This window comes from Narcine bancroftii, chromosome 6 (genome assembly GCF_036971445.1).
Source record: "Narcine bancroftii isolate sNarBan1 chromosome 6, sNarBan1.hap1, whole genome shotgun sequence".
Lineage (NCBI taxonomy): Eukaryota > Metazoa > Chordata > Chondrichthyes > Torpediniformes > Narcinidae > Narcine > Narcine bancroftii.
In genome coordinates this window covers 186899873-186921474 of record NC_091474.1, presented here as the reverse complement: position 1 = coordinate 186921474, position 21602 = coordinate 186899873, and the positions used below count along the sequence as shown (strand labels likewise).

General features: G+C 43.3%; 1 protein-coding gene and 1 long non-coding RNA gene across 3 annotated transcripts in view; one reads left to right on the top strand and one right to left on the bottom strand.

Annotated features, from left to right (window-relative positions):
• lama2 (laminin, alpha 2) overlaps positions 1–911 on the bottom strand; it is a 361112-nt gene extending 360201 nt beyond the window's left edge. For both annotated transcript variants that reach the window (XM_069886986.1, XM_069886987.1), the window contains exon 1: positions 714–911. In XM_069886986.1, the coding sequence (XP_069743087.1) occupies positions 714–834 (121 nt within the window). In that variant the 5' untranslated portion in view covers positions 835–911. The remainder of the gene's footprint in view (positions 1–713) is intronic.
• On the top strand, positions 731–21602 carry LOC138736862 (uncharacterized). The gene is made up of 3 exons (XR_011340632.1): positions 731–1181; positions 18578–18739; positions 21455–21602. It is a non-coding gene; the product is annotated as an uncharacterized lncRNA (long non-coding RNA).

Genomic DNA, 21602 nt, shown 5'->3' with positions numbered 1-21602 from the left:
CAAGTCCGCCCCAGCCCCAAGTCCGCCCCAGCCCCAAGTCCGCCCCAGCCCCAAGTCCGCCCCAGCCCCAAGTCCGCCCCAGCCCCAAGTCCGCCCCAGCCCCAAGTCCGCCCCAGCCCCAAGTCCGCCCCAGCCCCAAGTCCGCCCCAGCCCCAAGTCCGCCCCAGCCCCAAGTCCGCCCCAGCCCCAAGTCCGCCCCAGCCCCAAGTCCGCCCCAGCCCCAAGTCCGCCCCAGCCCCAAGTCCGCCCCAGCCCCAAGTCCGCCCCAGCCCCAAGTCCGCCCCAGCCCCAAGTCCGCCCCAGCCCCAAGTCCGCCCCAGCCCCAAGTCCGCCCCAGCCCCAAGTCCGCCCCAGCCCCAAGTCCGCCCCAGCCCCAAGTCCGCCCCAGCCCCAAGTCCGCCCCAGCCCCAAGTCCGCCCCAGCCCCAAGTCCGCCCCAGCCCCAAGTCCGCCCCAGCCCCAAGTCCGCCCCAGCCCCAAGTCCGCCCCAACCCCAAGTCCGCCCCAACCCCAAGTCCGCCCCAACCCCAAGTCCGCCCCAACCCCAAGTCCGCCCCAACCCCAAGTCCGCCCCAACCCCAAATCCCCCCCAACCAGCTTCTATGGGCATTTCATTAGCTTCTGAGCTCTTTTCCAGAGACTTTCAAAACTTCGGTTTAAGTTGTCCGTGACTTTCGGGAAATGCACCGCACAAGTTTGAGGAATTTCCCTTACCCCTCTGTTGACCATGGCTGCAATGCCAGCACAGCAATGCAGACGCCGCAAACAGCAGCGAAGGAAAAGTTTTCATTCTGGTCGTTCTGTGCTTCTCTGACTTCATTCCCAGAGCGTTCATTCACTTCAGCTGCAAACTTTCTTCTCGCTGAGTTGAATGACGCTGCTCGTGGGGACTCACGGCGGCCGGACGACGAGGAGGAGGAGGGAGCGCAGCAGCCGCCGCCCTGCGCCCAAGAGAGGCGAATGTAAACCACATCGGCGCGAGTCCATCTCCGTCCGGCACCTGGCCAACATTTGAAGCTGGTGCATTTGGAGAATTGTGGGTAAAAGCTGGGGCGGAGAGAATGGTCATTAGACAGGTGGTGGTACCTCAGGAGTGACAGTGATTGAATTCAATCGGCTTGGGGAGGTCAGGCGCTGGAATTCAGGTACCTCGCCCGCAGGAGCAGACAACAAAAAGAAAAGGTTGGTGGAATATTGCACTGCATGTACGAGATGTGAAATGCGGGTCAAAGTTGTAGGAAGTGTCCAGCAGATCACGCAGTCAACGTGCAGAAAGGCATCCATCTGAATTGGCCCGTTCTCATCCCAACAGAGAAACTGAGTGACATCAAATGGTCTGAGAGTTCAGGCACTTGATTTTCAATTTTTACTCGGACAAAGAGTGTTTGATCGGAAACGTTAAATCTTGTTGTTCTTTCCACAGGTCCTACCTGATCTGATGAGTGTTTGCACCATTTTCTGTTTTATTTCAAATTTCCAGCATTTGTACTGTACTTTAAAAATATGATGTACTGTCAGGGGTGCATAGAACCTCCGTGATAAATGATCAGAGATCGTTTGGTTTATTTACAATTGGATTGAATATTGTTACCAGCCCAGAGGACCCCAAAACCCAGCAGCAATAGATATTCACCAAGACCAATGGTTACTGAAACAAAAGTTGTTTTTAACTATATTTAAACATGAAAACAGAATCACACTTTAACTTATCACTTTTGACTTAACTAACCTCACTTAACCACCCTTCTAATTCTAAGGACACGTGTATGTAATATGTGTGTGGAGGTTCAGAGAAGTTCTTTGGTTCACAGTCCAATCTCACTTCTCCAAGTTCACTGGTTACAGGCAATTCTTGGACTGTGCACAGAATTGAACATTGATAAAAAATCACCAGGCTTTGGTGCTTGAAAGGTAAATGGTTACCGCTCAGGAAGGTTCTTGTCAGTTTTCAAAGAGAGATTTGTTGTTCCAGGACATCCACAACTGATGTACTTCCATCAGCCACTTCAGTGTCTTGCTGACAAAACTTGCCCCTTCAGGATCCTCCAGATGATAACCTCTTTCTTTCAGGTCACCACTGAGTTCCTTTTTGTTTCCCTTTTTCCAAGTGAAACATTAGATAGCCAGACCTCTCCTCATGCATGAACCACAAAGGCTTTGACCAAGATGAAATAAAAACTCAGAACCTGTCTTCCAAATGGGGTTTTTCGCAAGCTTGCCAGCTTGTCCTGTTCCAGTTCCAGTTGCTGCTGCTGACTATAAAACTGTAGAACTGATCGATCTCTCTCTCTCAGAGAGAAAGCCTCTTTGACTCTATCTGCTTGCAAAACCACATGACCCTCTTAAAATAGCAAATTCCACTGCAGTCAATCTGCGGCTCCAACGCTCTTTCATCTGTTGCCTTTTTGTAAACAACAATCAATTAGTGAAGTCTCTTGGGTACCCTCCAAAGCATTTGCAAAGGCTCTGAGGCCTTGAGCATTAGCAGAGCGCCAGTATTTTAAGTAAGATCTGTTTTAAAGTGTTTTTATGTGACCTGCACTAACAACCCCGCCCCAATTTATCTCCCAAAAACCTATCGATATTCTGTCACAATATATTTATTTGGAACATGGAGAAGCAGGATTATTGAAGGCTGGGAGCAGGGGGTGCACTGGAAGTAAAGGCGAGCACACTTGATTTTGTTATGGGAGCACACATGTCCATGTGAAGTCCTGTGATAAGTTACATTTTATAAGCGTGTTCAGTTCGACGCCATCTTGAACAGACTAAAGAGTGATCACAGTTCCTATCGTGTGAGACTATTCTTTAAGGTAAATACACAACAGAATTGGTGACGAGGATAAAACTCAACAAAATTCTACTCTTTGGATGGCGGATGGAATCTACAGGATTTTGAGTGTAGAGAACATTGGAAGTGAGAATTTTTGTGGCTAAAACTGTGACCAGGAGAGTGTCTAAATCTTGGGGTTTAGGCGAATAGTTTCATGAAAGTGGACAGGTAGAGAAAAAGGCATTTGGTACACTTGCTTTCATTGGGTGGGTATTGAATACAAAATTTGGGACCTCAAGATTCAGCTGTACAAGGGGTTGGTGAGATGACACTTGGAGAACTGCGTGCACTTCTGGTTGCCCTTCTTGTGGAAGAATATCAATAAGTTGAAAGGGGAACAGAGAAGATTCATCAGGATGTTGCCAGGACTGAGGGCTCGAGATAAAATGAGAAGTTGGAAAGGCTTGAGTCGATGATAATTTGGCAGGTTTAAGATGTGCTCCTCTTGACAAAATCAAAACTGCCTGGGAACAGGAAGTTTTTCATTGTCAGATGCAGTTTGGGATTCATTTTTTAAGTTGATTCACTCCATATCCCTCTAAATCCATCTGTTGCAATTTGAAGTTGTGCATCGGGCTCATATGTCCAAACTCAAATTGTGACAAATGTAGGAGTGGTGAGGCTTCCCTTAGTCATATGTTCTGGACGTGTCCCAGCTAGAAATAAAAAACTGGATGGATGTTTCCCAAACTTTATCCCAAATTCTTAATTTAAGTCTGGAACCCAACCCATCAGTTCCCCTTTATGGTCCCACTGGGAAGGATGACGTTTCCTTGATTCCAATCAAATGTCGAATTCTGTTTTTTGCCTCTTTTGACCAGACATGCGGAATTACAAAGATGGAAAGATGCTGCCCCGCCCACCCATGCTCAGTGGTTGATGAATATTATGTCTTGTTGAAATCGAGAAAAGATTTGCTACTCAGTTAGCAATTCAGACACAAGGTTCCAAAAGTTGTGGGGATCTTTCCTGAATTATTTTCAGAATCTCTAGTTATAATATAAAACCCAACTTCTAGCACCTTATTATTTTACTCCAAGAACAAAGTATACTTTTAATTATAGAACTCCAGCTTGGAGATAGACTTAAGAGGTGAAGGAGAAAAAAAATACTGTTTAGGATAAAATTGAAAGATGTGCTTTTATCTCATGGATGTACTGTATAAGTTAGATCAATTTGTTGATTCTTTAAACTTGACATTTATGTTGTGCATTCTACAAATGTTATGTTTATTTGTTTATGTATGTAAAATTCAATAAAAATATAAAGAAGGAAAGCCTGAGTATTTATTCTCTGGAGTAACCATTCTCAACCTTTATTTGGCAATGGGCCCCTGAAGGCTCTGCTCAAAGTTTATGGGCTCCTTCCCATGAAATAGTTAACTTTAGTTTATTTCTTCCATACTTCTCTCCAATTTACTTCATTAAAAAAAAACATTAAAAATATGCTGTGTCCCCCAGGGAAGGTCCATATGGTCCCTGTTGAGAATGGCTGACCAAGAGCATGAGGGAAAGCCTTATAGAGTTTCATAAAACCATGTGGAACATGGGTAAAGTGAATGCCCACTGTCTTTATCCCCAGAGTAGATGATTCTTGAGCTAGAAGGCATAGATTTAAGGTGAGAAGGGAGAGATTTAAGACGAATCTGAGGGGCTGCTTGTTCACTCAGCGGTAGGTTGTGTCTGCATTGAACTACGTGAAGAAGTTGTAGATCCAGGTACAATTACAATGCTGAAAAGCCATTTGACAGATATATGGATCAGAAGGGCTTGGAAGGATGTGAACCAAATGCAAGAAATGGGACTTGCCCAGAATATCAACTTGGACTACATAGACAAGTTGAGCTGAAGGGCCTGTTCATTACTGTGATGTTCATTGATTCTCTGAGAAGGATGCCTCTGGCCTCTCAAACCTGCTCTGCCATTCATCTGATCAAGGCTGACCTATTTGGCCTCAATTTCTTTAAACTTGGCTGGACTTTTAGAAAAAGTGGTGAGTATCTTGCAGATATCCAGTTCATTTTATTACATGGTTAGTGGGTGGATTGGGAATGGGCAACAGGTGTCTGCATCCTGGATCTTGTTAACAGAAGTGGATCCCTCTTCACAACTAAGTTAAGGAATACCATTTTACAAAAACAAAACACTGTTATTGGAAATCTCAAATTAAAAAATAGATAATGTCGGAAATACTCAATAGTAAAGATACCAACTAAGGGGAGAGAAAGGGATTTAAAATTTCAGCAGAAAATGGGAAAAATCATCAACTTGAAAGATAAATTCATTTCCAACTTCATAGATGGGCCTTGTACCTACTGAGTATTTCCAGCACGATTTTCTATGGAGCCTGATCAGCCAGAGCTGGAGATTCCACAAATATTGGGTGGTACATTCATGTATTGGTGACCCAGGTTCAGATCTGCCACTGTCTGTAAGGAGTTTGTAGTTCTCCCATGTGGATTTCCTCCTGTTTACTCCCACATTCGAAAGACGTATGGGGTTAGCAGGTGCATTTGGGAGGCATGGGATCATGGACCATGATGTATCTCTGTAGCGTGATCAATGACCACTCGCAGACAGGAAGCAAAAGTCAAAGGCTTTATTAATCAGAAGACCCAGACATGTCTCTACATGATGCTGGCTTGCGTCCAAGGGAGGTATGAGGGAGGAGACTAGAGGTCTCAGCCTTTATTAGGGGATCTTATGGGGAGGGGCTACAGATACAGAAGGCGGGCCAGCCTTCCCAGCCCAGTGAGGACATGCCCGCAGTATTTTGTTCCACTACATTCACCCCTCCATTTTTGAATGAAGTCCAGCGGGGTGATGCGAGGCAATGTCCATCAAAGGTTCAGCCACTCCAGTGGTTTTATTCAGTACTGAGATCTCTGATGTACTGCTGGCTGTATCGTTGGTTCCAGTGGAACGGTGTCTTGGGTGTTTGAGGGCTCAACAGTGTCTGTGTATACCGGGTACATAGGGGATGGGGAATCTGTAACAGTGGGGGAGAACATTCAAGTGTGGGGGTGGGAACATTAGAGGGGCCTTGTTGGAAGTGGGATCACTACTTCATTTGTCAGGATGATCCCTGGGCTGACTGGTCACTACCCGGGAGTTCAGTGCCAAGGCCCCTACTCACAACAGGGTCCAGGATGGGCGCTATATCACCCCGTCTGTCCAGGTACCTTACCAGCACATAGTGTAGGTTCACATGAACTTCCTCATCCACTGGGTCTGCCTTGTGCATTCTAACATGTTTCTGGAGAAGCACCAGCCTTGGGGTCATCAGCCAAACTGGCAGTGTGGTTCCCGAAGCTGACCTAGGGAAGAAGAAGAATTTTTCATAGGGCGTTGCAATAGTTGCAGTGCAAAGTAGGGACCTGGTGGCAAGCAGCACTTCTGGAAGGACTTCTTGCCTTTGGGATACAGGCATCCCTTTCAACTTGAGGGCCAAAAGGATTGCCTTCCAGATTGTACCATTCTCCCTCTCCACCTGACCATTTCCATGGGGGTTGTAGCTGGTGGTTCTGCTTGTAGCTATGCCCTTGGAAAGGAAGCATTGCCGCAACTCCTCACACATGAAGGCAGATCCCCGGTCGCTATGTACGTAACTGGGGTACCTGAACAGAGTGAATACTGTGTAAAGTATTCATGGATGTGTTTATGTCAGGGCAGAGGATGGTGAATAGGAAACGTGAGTACTCATCCACGATGCTCAGGAAGTAGATATTCCAATTTGTGGACAGGAGGGGCCCCATTAAGTCCATACAGAGACATTCGAGGGGGCGAGTGGCCTTGATGAGCTCGTCTGTAAAATTACGGCTTGCATTCCACATAGACCGGGCAATTGTGAGTTAGCTCCCTGACTTCCTTCATTGGGTAGGGGAGGTTACAGGCCCTCACAAAATGGTAGAGCCTTGTGTACCCCAGTTACGTACATAGCGACCGGGGATCTGCCTTCATGTGTGAGGAGTTGCGGCAATGCTTCCTTTCCAAGGGCATAGCTACAAGCAGAACCACCAGCTACAACCCCCATGGAAATGGTCAGGTGGAGAGGGAGAATGGTACAATCCCTGGAGGCGATCAACTTGCACCTGGTCGCAGGTTCCCCTAGGCAGGACATTGGGTGGCTCATTGAGCTTGCCCGGCTGGTACAAGATCTCATAATTGTAGGTGAACAGCTCAATTCTCCACCTCATGATCTTGTAATTTTTTATTTTACCCGCTGTTTATCGTTAAACACAAAAGCGACAGATCTCTGGTCTATCAGCAGGGTGAATGGTCTGGCACCCAAGTAGTGCCTCCAATGGTGCATGGCCTCCCATATAGCCTATGCCTCCTTCTCGATGGCTGACTGCCTACGTACAGGGCCTTGGAGGGTGCAGGAAAAAAATGCCACTGGCCTGCCTGCTTGGTTCAGTGTGATGTCCAGAGCAAAGTCAGAGGCGTCACTTTCCACTTGGAATGGGACGGATTCATCAATGACCTGCATCCCCGCCTTGGCAATCTTGTCCTTGATGCCCTCAAAAGTCTTAGAGATCTCCACCAATGGTAGGTAGGGCTTCAAACAGTGAAGCCACATATCAATCGTTATGGAGGCCTCTGGTTCCTTTGGATCGATCTCCAGCTTCTTCAGTTGGATTGCCTTGTCCATGTCACTTTAAAATTCTGATTAATAAATTGTAACGTGATCAGTGACCACACACAGACATGAAATAAGCAGTCAAAGGGTTTATTAATCAGAAGATCCAGACACGCCTCGGCATGCTGCTGGCTCATGTCCAAGACAGGTGTGATGGAGGAGACTAGAGCTCCCAGCCTTTATTAGGGGATCTTATGGGGAAGGGCTACAGGTACAGGAGGCAGGCCAGCCTGCCCAGCCCAGTGAGGACATTCCCTGACATGCGCGAAGTACTGTGTTTCACCACAATCTCTAAATTAAATGTTAAAATTTTTATTAACTTAAAAGATTATGGATGTTCATGAGTGCATTGAGAGCACAGCACTTGTACTACAAGTTCAAAGTCGGAGAACTTTTAAACTTACTGGGCCCTCTTCTGGCCAATTGTTTATCCAGCTGTAGAGCTACTGATGGTCACCAGAGATATTATGACATGGGCCTGACAATTATGTTTTGCTATGGAAGGCATTACCAGGCTGTGACTTTTAAATCCTTGGTAAATCCCAACTGATTACAGTGGAAGCCTCACTAAAATTCTTAATAATACACTAGCCGGAAGCAACTGCCTGAAGCCAAAATTTTCATTTTTGGGATTTCAACCACATCTCCAATTCCTTCCAGCCTTCAGGTGGTAGTTGGGGGAGGGTGGGGTATTGCAAAAAAGTGGTTGAAAATCAACATTGTCCTGCAAGTTGTTTTTGAATTTATTCTTTTTTAAGGCTCAGCCATCTACTTTGATTCCACTCTTGCAGGCAAAATAAGGAAATAAATAGCCATAATCAATCCCTTCTGTTTTCTTAAATGGCAAATGCCTCATTCTTAACCTTCTCTTCCTTGGAGTTCCTGATAGACAAGAAGCAAGGCCCATAAGCATTTAAAATTGATCTTCTAGTCGTGCAGAATAAAACCCACCAGAGAATCCTGGCCTGCAGATTTTGAACTCTCTTTTGTCTATTACACTTCTCAAATATGCCCTTCCAGAATGCCATACTTAATTCTTTTGTGCTTGTTGTATAGGATGCCTCCGAGACAGCTTTCCAGCTCCTGTGCAATGTTCATGCTAATGAAGAAATCTTCTCCCTGATATTGCCGTCCCTGACACAATCAGAGGCAGAAGTTCCCAGAAGATTGATTCTGTACTTATTTCAGGATCAAAGGCCTCCAGGGTTTCAGGGCAATCTACCTTTGGAGATAGAGAAAATAAACAGTATTTTTCTCAGAAAAATTGGCTTTGAAAATAATTACTTAGAAATTATTCTTAGCATGTGAATAACATAGGAACCTATTTCTGATTGAAATTGTTTCTTTGTGTAATGTCTTATTTGCTCATTCCATTTTTTAATATCTAGCTATTGAATAATCTGAGATAGAAAACTTTAAAATAGGGATACCTATAATTATGCAGATAAACTACAATTCTTGCAGTGTACATAAAACTTTTTCACTATGCAGTGAAATTAACTAACAGGTATATTGGACATTAGATTAAATTTACCTTATTGTCATTGTCTAGTAAAACTACCAATGAAACACTCAAAAAAATCTCTGTACAGGTGCAAAAGCTGCCTAACAATACAGTACGACATGGTACAGTAAGTCAGGTTGCAACAAGATGTTAAAATGTCCGCCATTCTGGTAGAGAAGAACACATCCCCTTATCTCCAAGGCCGCTGCGGATTACACGCGCTGCCATCCCAAGTCAAGTTCAATGATTTCCCATTGACCAGATGTTATAAAGTCCACTGGCATTAGGGAGAGTATACACCAAGCAGTCATAATTCATGGACCTTCCCGAACTCCTGCATCAGCTGCCACGAAGCGCAGAATAATGCAACCTTCAGACCTCTATAATCATCACAAGGCCCAGGATAAAGCGTCTAATTCCTTCAATTCCAGAACTGTTTGCTTGGAACTTTCAATGCCATACTGTTTGAATAGACTTGGCTGCCAGCAGGGGGCTGACATACCATATGTTACCTGTAATCATGGCATGCCTCATGTGCTGCTTATATCAACTTTAAAGTAAAGAACTTTTTCCTTCACCCATGTGTTGTCTAAGAACTCACACATACGAATACAAGATGAAGCAGGCACAGCTCCACAGCTACCGGTTGCATCCAGATGCCTTACCGGCTCTGCTGCTCCACCTTCGATCCTCATCCTTTGACACCAGGAACCCCAGTGATGACCCAAAGAAGTCTGAAAAACCGCCGGACCGCTATTACACAAGTGGCTGGATCCTTCTGCTAGGCCACATCTGGAGCTCCATTTTCTTCAGTGATCGAGTCCTTCGCGAATCCACAGCATCCACACGAATCAGCTCTGGTTCAGCATTCTCCCCTGCACTGCACAACTCACTGCAGTCTGATATCCAACTGCATCCAACTAAAAGGTGAGTATGGCCCAGCATCTATATTTCACTTGCAGCAACTGAGGCTGAGAAAAGCCACAAAAGACCTGGTCCATGCCACCATTTTCATGCAACTGATATTAACACAAAAGTTACAGGAAGTAGGAGCTGCTTTCTTCATAAAACAAGCGGACCCTCTTCGCATCTTTGCAAACCTTGGTTTTGAAAAGGGCATATATAATAGAAGCATTAATGGGTAACTACATCCATTAGTTCCAATGACACACTTTATTCTGACGCCTTGACTTAAATGGATAATACAAAATTTGGAAGGGAGCAGCACCTCTGATAAAATCACATCGTGGATATTCAAACAAAGGTGAGGAAAATATCATGGATCCATACGTAATAAGCACCAGTGAACAGGTCAGGCATTCAGAATTCCCAAAACCTTGCATTCCTGCTTCCCTAACCTCTCAAAAGAAAATGAAAAATGTATGAAAAAGTATCCCTCCTGCCTATAAGTTATGGCATCGTCCACAATCATGCCCATTACTTTGCGATTGCTTCTACAACTGCAAAGCCATCACATGATAATATCACAACTTGTACCTGAGAGAACCTGACATTGAAAAATCCATAAGAAGTTTGCCGGACTGCAGAAGAGGTAATGGCAAGCTTTTGTTAGCATGAGCATTGTCTCAACAAGGTTATATCCACAGATGGCTGCTAGAGGTTCAGCAGCATTCATTACCTTGACTACTGTTGAGAGTGCAACAATCTTTATTGAATATTTCTATCTCTCTTTCTTTAAAAAGATGATACATATTATTGGCAAGCTTTAACCTATTTAAATCTGCCTTTGGTCATGCATCTCTGACACCCCCCCCCCATTGCTGATCCAGGAGCAATGAACTGATGGCAGTAATTGAATGCATTCAAAGTGTTCTCCAGTGTCTTCCTCAATCTGGAGCGAGCTTCCAACATCTCTTTCTTTTTCAATTGTTGCTGGTGATCATATCCCCATACTGATTGAGCCAATTTAAATTAAAAGCTTGGCCTTGAAATTGAGTTGCTGTTCAGCAACTTCTATTTTCTACAGCTGAGGTTTAGGAGGTTGACATTGGAATGTGGCCAGTGTAAGGTTGAATTTGGCAAATCACATTTATCTATGAAAACTAAGGCAAAGATGATTTTTTAAAAATAATTTCAGCAGTTTCAGAAGAGGGTTTTTCCAAATTCTTGGCATTTTTGCACACTCCATGAAAAATTGGCTTATTGTTGAACAACTGAAATCAATTTTCCTTAAATGTGATTTAATTGTTGTGCTGGATGGGTAATTTGACCAAAAGCAGCTGCCTAATGAATAAACTTCGAGTTTAGAATTTTTTTATGATTAGAACTTTATTTATTTAGATACTTTATTTGAATGTCAGAATTTCCTCAAACTGCAGAATCAGTCAGCTCAGACCAGTTCTTTTGTGAAGAATCCAGACATGCAAATATATTTACGTTGAGCAAATCACTTTTATACCCTATTACTTAACATGCTTCTGCTACCATTCTCATAACTGTACCTACTTCCTTAAGTTTGCAGGTCCAAATGTTGCGCACACTTGTTACCTGATTGCTCAGGTGGCCTTTGACAAGTTGCTATTTTCAAAGACTTTGAATTGCTTCTAAATGTCTTGGATATTCAGGGAAATTAAAAATTGTGTCAAAAGGGTTAAACATTTTTTTAAAGATTAGATTTACGTAAAATGAAAGAACCTCTTTTAAACATTAAGATTAAATCATCTAAACACCTGGATTTCCATGTTCAATCAGTGACACCTATCAAGTAAAGGTGCTCTTCAGTAAATGCCAGCCATGTCTGGCCCTCAGCTCAGTGATCAGCCCTGCAGATGTGCCAGGATCTCATCTTCAGCTCACTCCTGACCCCTGTCTTGAAATGAGCAAGGTCAGAATTCAGGAAGGAACAGAGCTATGGGCTGCTATTAATCAGCAGTTCAATGCAGAATTGCCAGATATATATTAACTTTCGAATGGCCCACATATGTAACAAAAATAAAATGATCTAATGTTATGTTTGCTTCAGCTGCCAATTGCCTACAATCTGCCCTCTGGTTAAAAACCTTACTGCAACAGTAACAGTTCATCTTGTTTATTCCACCATTGCATTGTATGATGTTGCCCACCTTGTCTCTGTATCCTTGTAGCTCTAAAACTGTGTTACGGAAAAATCCCTCCTCATTCTTCCTAGCAAAATCAAGCAATTCATCATTTCCAATGTTGAATTGCATCTGCAATGCTTCTTTCCATTTTGTCCTCTTGAAAATTGCTCATGCAACTTTTCCATCATAGAATGGTAAACATAGAATGATTTATTTCGACCATTGATCACACCAGCTCTTTCAAAGATCAATCATATTGTTCCCATCAGTTTTTCCTCATAAGTCCTCTCTATTGACATCTTATCTGGCAAAGCATTCTAAATTTAACCACTCATTGCATGGAAAGGATTTTCTTCAAATTGCCTCTAGTTCTTTGGCAGTCTCCTTAAATCTGTGTCCTTTGCTCATAAAGCAAATGTGCTGGAGAAACTCAGCAGGTCACACAGCCTCCATAGGAAGTAAAAGTTAACTAATGTTTTGAGTCTTGCTCTGCATCAAGGTGTAAGAAAAAACAAGCTTCCCCCTGAATAAAAAAGTCTGGAGGGGGAAAAGGAGGAGAGGAGAGAGGGAGGAGGAGGCAGGGGAGGAGCACAGGTTAACAGGTAAGACCTAATAGGTGGATACATGTGGGAGGGTAGAAGATAAAAATGCCTAGGTGATCGCAGGGAGAGTAGTTCTTTAATAGGAGAAGGAAGGGAAGGAGTCAGTGTGAGGGACAAAATATAAGGTGTTGGTCCTTCATTTAGCAGGTTCTCCAACTTTCAACTTAATCCAATTTCTGTTGACTAGAAAGAATATAGAAAAGATTCACAAGGAGAAGATAAAGTAGACAGTCATATCCTTTTTCTCAGGGCAAGGGAGTCTAAATCTAGAGGCTACAAGTTTAAATTAAGAGGGGAAAGGTTTAAAAGGAACTGATGGGCAGGATTTTCACACAGAGGGCAGAGGGTATATGGACAGGCTGCCAGAGGAAATGATTAAAGTGGTTACAAGTACTGTACAATGTTTGAAAGATATTTGGACAGGTTCATAGGTCAGAAAGATTTAGAGGGAAAATGCTCAATGCAAGCAAGTAAGACAAGTTTGGTCAGCATGAAAAATTGGTCATCAGGTGTTTTATAAATATATGATTGTGACATGCAGATTTATATCTGGGTTAAATACAGGGTGTGATTACATAATCTATGCTTGTAGTCCTAGGATTTATATGCTTGCAGCATTTTCAGAAAGTTGTCAATTTGCTAGGTGAACTATTGCAGAATCTGTATGTGACATAGACATCACTTTGCAAGCAGAAATAGATGAATGTTGCTTAAAGTACTCTCACAGCTTCTTTGACAATCTCAAACCTCTAAGAACTCTGCATCTGCGCCCATGCTGAAATTTTGAAATTCCCACCACTGGTGCTTTCTGCATTCCTGGAACTCACCGTTAATTCTGCTCTCAGTTCTCTCCAAGCTCTCACCAATACTGCTCTCTTGGCATTCCCACCAATGCTGCTCGTCATTTTTTTTTAAATTTCTTCTATCAATATTGGTGTTTGCACTCTTAGATTCCTCCCATCTTCCCCCTCCCCCACTGTTCTCTACCACTTAAAAATCCCACCAGTGCCCTTGTAACATCCCATCACCAATTCCTTCAATCCAAAAAGCCCAAAGTTCTCACATAACTGAATACAGCTCAAACAGGTCTATCAATGGTTTTATTTAAGTTGATCTTGGTGCTCCTGCAGGTGTAGGTCAAAGCAAGAACCTGTCCAACTCATTAACAAGCAGTCTATCTCTGCTATCAAGTTTTGAACTTCCCTCCTGGGCTGTTCATTAGAACAAATTGGATGAACAGAGAGGAATTTTTTCCACTTGTTTGGGAGTCTAAAACTCGGGGAATAGTCTAAAAATTAGAGTCAGCCTTACTGGGAGTAAAATTACAATGTATAACATATATTTGGAGAAAGTGACCTATCAATGCAATCCTTCAATGTGTGGCTCCAAAACTGACAGCACTTAGGACCATGGGATTATTGTATTTTACTTTTCTCAACTTATGCAATTATCTTACATTTGGGAACACTTTATTTAGAGTGGGAAAGGAATTCTTTACTTTTTCAAAGACCAAAGAAAATCACAAAGAAGTATTTCTGTTTTTTCCCAAAAATAATTTTTTCATTGTCCCTATAACCCACAGCTTTTCACAACAATGTAACCTTTACAGGAGCATTGTCAGGGTAGGTTTTATATGGTGTTGAGTTATTGGCTTCCTCCATCATACAGTGGTGTCAGGTTTTGGTTATCACACTTCAGCTGACATATTCTGATGATTCTTGAAGCCTGATCAGCAATTTGACACGTGACCACATTGGCATCCTGAGTACTTGCCTCCTCCATATAAATACTGTGAAACAAAAGGGGCCAAAGATACCTCTTTTCGAGCCAGCTACCCTGCAGCTCACCTCTCATGCTGCAAATTACATAATGGCAAACAGAACAAATATATTTGTTGCCCTGGATGCTTCCAGGCATGATAACAAAATAAAACACTAACTTCATTGTATTAAACATATTTTTACAAATATAGTCACAGAAGTATCACTGTTAACGTTTTACTTTTCTTCCCACTATTTTTCATTCTCCCTACCCACTCCTTTAAAAGAATATGGGCTCTGACTTGTCCCAAGAAGTAGCTCAAGAGTCCGGCCAAAGTCACATCACAGAATGGTTTTTCCATCACCTGTCAGATATCAAACACAGAATGATGCCTGCAATGTGATTGATAATCCATTTATTTTGTGCAAATAGTTTTTGGCAATTGCGTTATAATTTGCATCCATAAAACTGCAACAAAAATCACAAATGATGAACAAGCAATATGAAAATCAAATATGGAGGAGTTTTAAGAAACATTAACAGTGTGAGAGAATAATAAAACAAGCATAGGTGGTTCACAAAAACTATCAAGAGAAAATGAAAGGCAAATCTGTCAAATCATTCTCGATGGTTTCAACTAACACAGTGCCAGTCAGTGAGTTGGAGATGGGAGGACCCTTGTGTGGGCTCATGGCAGATTGTTGTAAAACACACACAGAAATGCTGGAAGAATTCAGCCAGTCTTGCAGCAGCCATAGGAGGTAAAGATGCAGTATATTATTGATGTTTCAGGTCTGAGCCCTTCTTCAAGATATAGTTGGCCGGCCAGCTGAGTTCCTCCAGCATTTCTGTGTATGTTTTACTACAATCTCAGCATCTGTAGACATTTGTGTTTCACTTCTTGGCAGATTGTCCATTGTAATACAGTCCAGTTAAAGGTCTATGTAAAAATGTGTCAGAAATTGTGGCAACTTCTCCCCAAAAATTAGTGCCATATCTCTGGAAAAAAGTCAAGTGATTGGAAAACTGTTATGCACAAATTATGTTCAAATCTATTGCAGTCACTTATAGCTTGATTTGCAGATTGTGTCCAATATGAAAACTCCATTTGATGTAGTTTTATAATGAGCTTTGTTTGCAATTTCTTATTGATTTTTTTTATGCTAATGTGAGCTCTACACTTTAGGAAAAACAATCTCAGCCTCAGGACTGTTGAATCTGTTCCCACCACCTCGCCACACAGTCAGAAGAACTATGTATAATAACTTTTAAAGGGGAAGATCAGGAGAAGAAACCACTTTGACACTAAATACGAGATATTTGGAATTGAAATATTTCTCATGCTTAAAACAGGATGCTCACTTCACTAGAATTTACATAATCCCTCCCACAATTGTCAAACCTTTATACAGCAAAAGGGGTATAATTCAGTCAGAGCATGCATGCATTGTACACTTTATATTTAATACACATTCTGATAGTTGTAAATGTTAGAATAATTAGGTCATAATTTATCTATAACGTAATATCCAGTATTGTTTTAACAATAGTCTATTTTCTTCTTGTCCTATCTTCTTTTCTCTTTCTTTGGAGATTTTTCTGTATGGGAAGGGGTGGGTAGGGTGGGGGGGGGGGGAAATAATAAAATAGCATGTATTGATTTTGATATATAGACATTTTGGCTATATATGTAATTTTTACATATGCTAATAAAATTTGAAAAAAAATTGAGCAGGAAAATTTCAGGTTAATTCAGAACTTCACAGGTATGTGGATTACAAACATAATTGATGCCACCAAGTAATATCAAAGATTAAGGAAATTGATTTTAGCCTTTTAAATCCATCCCAGTTTCTTTGGTCTTTTACGCTCTGTGTAAGATATGAATGCAGAAAATGCTGGAACACACACAATAGCCCAGAGAGTATCTATTGAGGTAGGAATATAATTAATACTTAAAGTCAACAGCATTATATCAGAAGAATAAATCGACCTTGGGTCAGGCTGATACAGAAGACTGATCACAGCAATCAAACAGTTAAACCATGAGGGCAGGTTGTGTTGGCCTCAATCGTATTTCCTTCTATTGCATGGTTTGGAAATGTTGTAATTAAATTCCCAAAATTAATACAGGATATTGTTGGGGTTGACAAAAGAGAAATGATCCCCTCTGATGAGGAAATGCAAAACAGGGAACAGAATTTTAAGATTAGATATTGGCTGTTTTGGAGTGAAAAAGAATAGCTTTTTCATGGGGTATAATGGAAATCTGCAGCACTCTCCCACAAAAGGCAGTGGATGCATTAAATTTAAGGAAAAGGTCAATGAGATATAAATCAAACATGGGTAAATGTAGTAGAGATATAAATTGACCTGATCTGATTGAGTGGCAGGCAGAAGGAGCTAAATATTCCATTATTCCCATTCCGATTTTTCTATTTACAAAAAAGGCCAATGAAAACTAAGATATCTCACTCAGAATTATTTCATTCTTTTAATTTCTGTGATATTTTCGAGAACATAGCTCGTAGTACACCCCACAGTTTCTGTTGGTGGTCTAACACAACTACATCACTTTTCCTAATGGCTGGGAGGTGATATTGAACGCAACAAAAATTCTTCAGATTAACCCAGCTTTGATCTGGTTCCATCAGCAGGCTATTTTCAAATTGGTCCAGAATGTATGTCTGCCACCTGTCCTTCCTATCTTCTTAATGGATAAGAAGCTGTCAGCTTCTACCAACACATCTTGTTTTTTGATACATAAGATTGCAGGTATTCAAACCACTTCATAGATATGAAGTCCTGACCTATATTCTTATAATGCTTGTACATGAAATCAGAAAATCTAAAAAACTAATATCAATATTGACTGGGAAGAGACTGAAAACTGGTTGTAATTGACCTACTGTTAAAATCATTGTGATTTCATGATTGTAAAATTATTTTAATTTATTAATATTGAAAAGTATTCTGGATAACAAAGAGATGACTGTCAGGATTGTACTGGACTGTGGGATGATGAGTTGGGTGGAGGGGCCACGAGGTGGGTGGTGGGGCAATGAGCTGGATGTAGGGTGCAGTGAACTGAGATTCACTTGTGGTGTGTTGTACTGGTGGCTAGCTCCTCCCTCAGGCTCCACCCCCATCTACTCAAATATAACCAAGGTTTCGCGCCTAAACCCAGAGTCCTACTGAACATCCTTGTAAGATCCTACCCTTTGTATAAGCTAATAAAAGTGTGTGTTCTCCCTCTAGTTGTGAGAGCTTTTGTTCGTGCTACAATGTTATTAGTTTAATAACAAGAAAATGGAGGCACTGCTCAAGCCGGGCATGCTCCTGATTGACCCTCTGTCCCTAGATGCTGCCGAGGAGTTTGCTTACTGGCTGGACTGCTTCCAGGCCTACCTGAACGTGACCAAAGATCATGTCCAACACTGATTAACTCAAAAGGTCAGCCTTTGTTTCCAGGGCAGGAACAAAAGGGTATGCAGTCATTCAGGAATGTGCAACCTATGATGCTGCTTTGAGGCTTTGAAGCCTCGGTACCTGAAGTCGCAAAATGAGGTCTGAGCAAGGCATCAATTTGCTCTAGTTGGCATCGATGACTATCTGCTTGACCTGTGGACTCTTGCCAAGATGTGTCAGTATGAAACAGCTACCAGCTATGTTCGTGAGGAAGAGCAGATCCAGGTCACCCTAGTCGCGGGGGTCCGTTTGAGATACATGAGGCAGTAATGACTTGAGTCGGGTAAGAAAGTCTTGGCCAGCCACATTGAACTGGCCAGGTCCCTTGAACAAGCCCACCTTGAGACCGATGACCTCGAAGCCAATGACAATGCTCTCCCCAGCGAACCAATCCCAGGATCGGCAGCCCTCGCTAGACAGCATTCCTGCGCTAGGGTTCGGTATAAGCCAGCATCCTCGTGCTCGATGCCCAGCTAAGGACTGTTTGCTCCAGCTGCGGCATGAGGGGACACTGGGGAAGGGCCTGCCGTGCAAAAGGAACGCCTGCACAGCTCCCAACTCCAGCCCCAAGCCATCACCCTCAGCCCCGAATTCACCAGAGCCTACCTGCTGTGCTACTTGCTGAAGGAGGGCGGCAGTTGGGAAACGGTGCGAAAAGTCTCGGCAGCCATCTTGCCGTTCTTCTAATTTGAATTTACCACCATGATTGTTAGAGGAGGAAGAATGGCGGCCATCTTGGCATTCCATGAGGTCGACGCCACCTTGCCCGTTGCTGCTCGAGCAAGGAGGACTACGGAGTCTCCAGGGTCCCAGCATCAATGGTTCTGGACCAGGACAGACCACATCAACTCAGCCACTCTATAGTGACTGTCAAGGTAAACGGACACTCAACTAAATGGTTAATTGACACTGGCTCTACAGAAAGTTTCATAGACTCTCACACTGTTCGGGAATACAAACTTAAACAGTATCCTACTAATTACCATATATTCCTAGCGTCTCATTCACACTCTATTCATATCCAAGAACATTGTTCTGTACATTAGTCTTTTGAAGGGGAGGAATTTTGTAAACTTCTCTTGTATGTGCTTAACGATTTATGTGCTCCGGTACTCTTAGGTCTTGGCTTCTTGTGAAAGGTGTAACCTTGGAGTATTCTGGTCCTCTCCCTCCCATATCAGCTTAGAACAGAGGGCCATTAAAAATCAGAACCCATATGCAGCTTCTCCACACTTAATATCAACCCCCTGCCCCTCTTCCTAAACCTGTCTCCGGATTGCAGGCGGTACTGTGCTGCTGACTGAGAGTTCATAAAGTCAGAGACTCAACACTCAATGAGAAGATCAATGAACCTGGCACTAGCCCATGGAGATCACAAGTGGTGATAATAAAAGGGGAAAATAAGTTCAGGCTAGTGATTGACTATAGCCAAACAATTAATCATTTCACACTCCTGGACACATACCTCTTTCCTTGAATTTCGGACATGGTGAATGATATTGCGCAGAATCGGGTCTATTCAACCATCGACCTGAAGGCTGCCTATCACCAGCTGCCAATCTGTTCTGAGGACCATCCCTATATGCTTTTGAGGCAAACGACCATCTCTATCAATTCCGGAGGGCCCCTTTTGGAATTACCAATGGGGTTTTTATCTTCCAGAGGCAGATGGACAGGATGGTGGACAAGTGTGGGTTGAAGGCTACCACCTTAACCTCGATAACATCACCATCTGTGGCCATACCTTGGAGGATCATCATGCCAAACTTCAACGCTTTCTCCACGCAGCAAAAGCACAGAACCTCACTTATAACTCCAACAATTGTGTGTTCAAGACTAAACGACTAGCTATCCTGGGTTATGTGATGGAGAATGGTATTATTGGCCCCGACCCTGATGGAATGTGCCCCCTATTAGAGCTCCCTATCCCAAGGACCATGAAAGCCTTGAGGAGATGCCTGGGGTTTTTCTCATTTTACACCCAGTGGGTCCCTCAATACGCCAATAAAGTTCACCACCTTTTAAAATCCACTCTTTCCCCTCTCAGCTGAAGCCTAAATGGCTTTTACCCATGTCCGAAGCCACATTGCGAAAGCCACCATGCACACGATGGACGAGAATGTACCTCTCCAAGAGGAAAATGATGCTTCAGACATGGCTCTGACCACTACCCTTAACCAGGTGGGCAGGCCAGTTGCATTTTTCTCCCAGACCCTGCAAGACCACAAGCTCCAGAATCCCTCTGTGGAGAAAGAGGCTCAAGCCATTGTGGAGGCCATCAGGCACTGGAGATACTATCTGGCTGGTAGGAAAGTTACACTCCTCAATGACCAGGCTCTGTCGCATTTTTGTTCAATAATGTCAAGAGGAGCAAAATAAAAAACGACAAAATTACTAGGTGAAGGATTGAACTCTCCACCTACAATTATGACATCACATCGGCCAGGAGCCCTTAATGAACCTTCAGATGCCTTATCCATAGGAAACTGTGCCTCAGCACACACTGGCCAACTGTGGTCTCTACATAATGAGCTCTGCATGGCTCACTTTGTCAAAGCATGCAATATGCCCTACTCAATGGAAGATATTAGGGAAATGATATCAGGCAAGCTGCACTTCTACCTCCCCACGAAGGCGCACCTGATAAAGTCATCCCGGCACTTCAAACAGCTCAGTGTTGATTTTAAGGGACCTCTCCTCTCCAAGTACAGGAATACATTTTTTCTCTCCATCATTGATGAGAACTCCCGCTTCCCATTCACTATCCCATGTCCAGACACCTCCATTTCTTCAGTTATCAAGGCCCTAGATTCTATTTTCGCCCTGTTCAGGTATCCTGGCTATATCCATAGCGATTGGGCTCATCACTTATGAGCAAGGAGCTACGTCAGTACCTGCTGGCAAGGGAGATCTTATGCAGCAGGACTTCTAGCTGCAACCCCTGGGGAAAAGGCAGGTTGAAAAAGAAAACACCACGGTCTGGAAAGCCATCAAATTGGCCCTCAAGAGGCCTTCCAGACTCATGCTGGTAGGATGTCCTCCCCATGGTGCTCCACTCCATTCGGTCGCTACTCTGTACAGCGACCAATGCAACTCCTCATGAGCTTTTCCTCAATTTTGAACAGAGCTTGGCATCAGGAACCACACTCCCAACCTGGCTCATCACACCAGGTCCAGTCCTCCTAATAAAGTACATGAGGAGAAGCAAAACCGACGCCCTGGAGGAAAGAGTTAGACAGTACCAGATGGCAGGGAAGACACAGTCTCTATCAGGAACCTGGCCCCCACCAGAACAGAGAGTCCATTGCCTCAGGTAACCCACGAGTTCCAGAACCCTTTCTCACCACCTCCAATCAGGGCCTCAGGAGATTCAGGTCAAGAGGAAGAGCCATTCCCCTCCGTCATAGAACTGGAGACTCTACCACCCACTGTGCCTCCCCTACAAGGGGACCAGGAGACCCAAGGAGCCCAAGGCCCATCGGTGCTGATGTGCTCCTCTAGGATTACCTGGATCGGTGAAATCTGTAAATAATTGTATATAATCTGATTTTTTTTTGTACTGAGTCTGTGTTCTCTGTCTTCATCCACAGACCTTAACTCTGGTGAATGCAGTGAACAAGATTCACTGGTGATGGGTTGTGCAGATGGCTGACTCCTTCCCCAGGCTCCGCTCCCATCTACCCATATATAACCCAGGTTTCCCGCCTAAATCCAGAGCCCTGCTGAAGACCCTTGTAA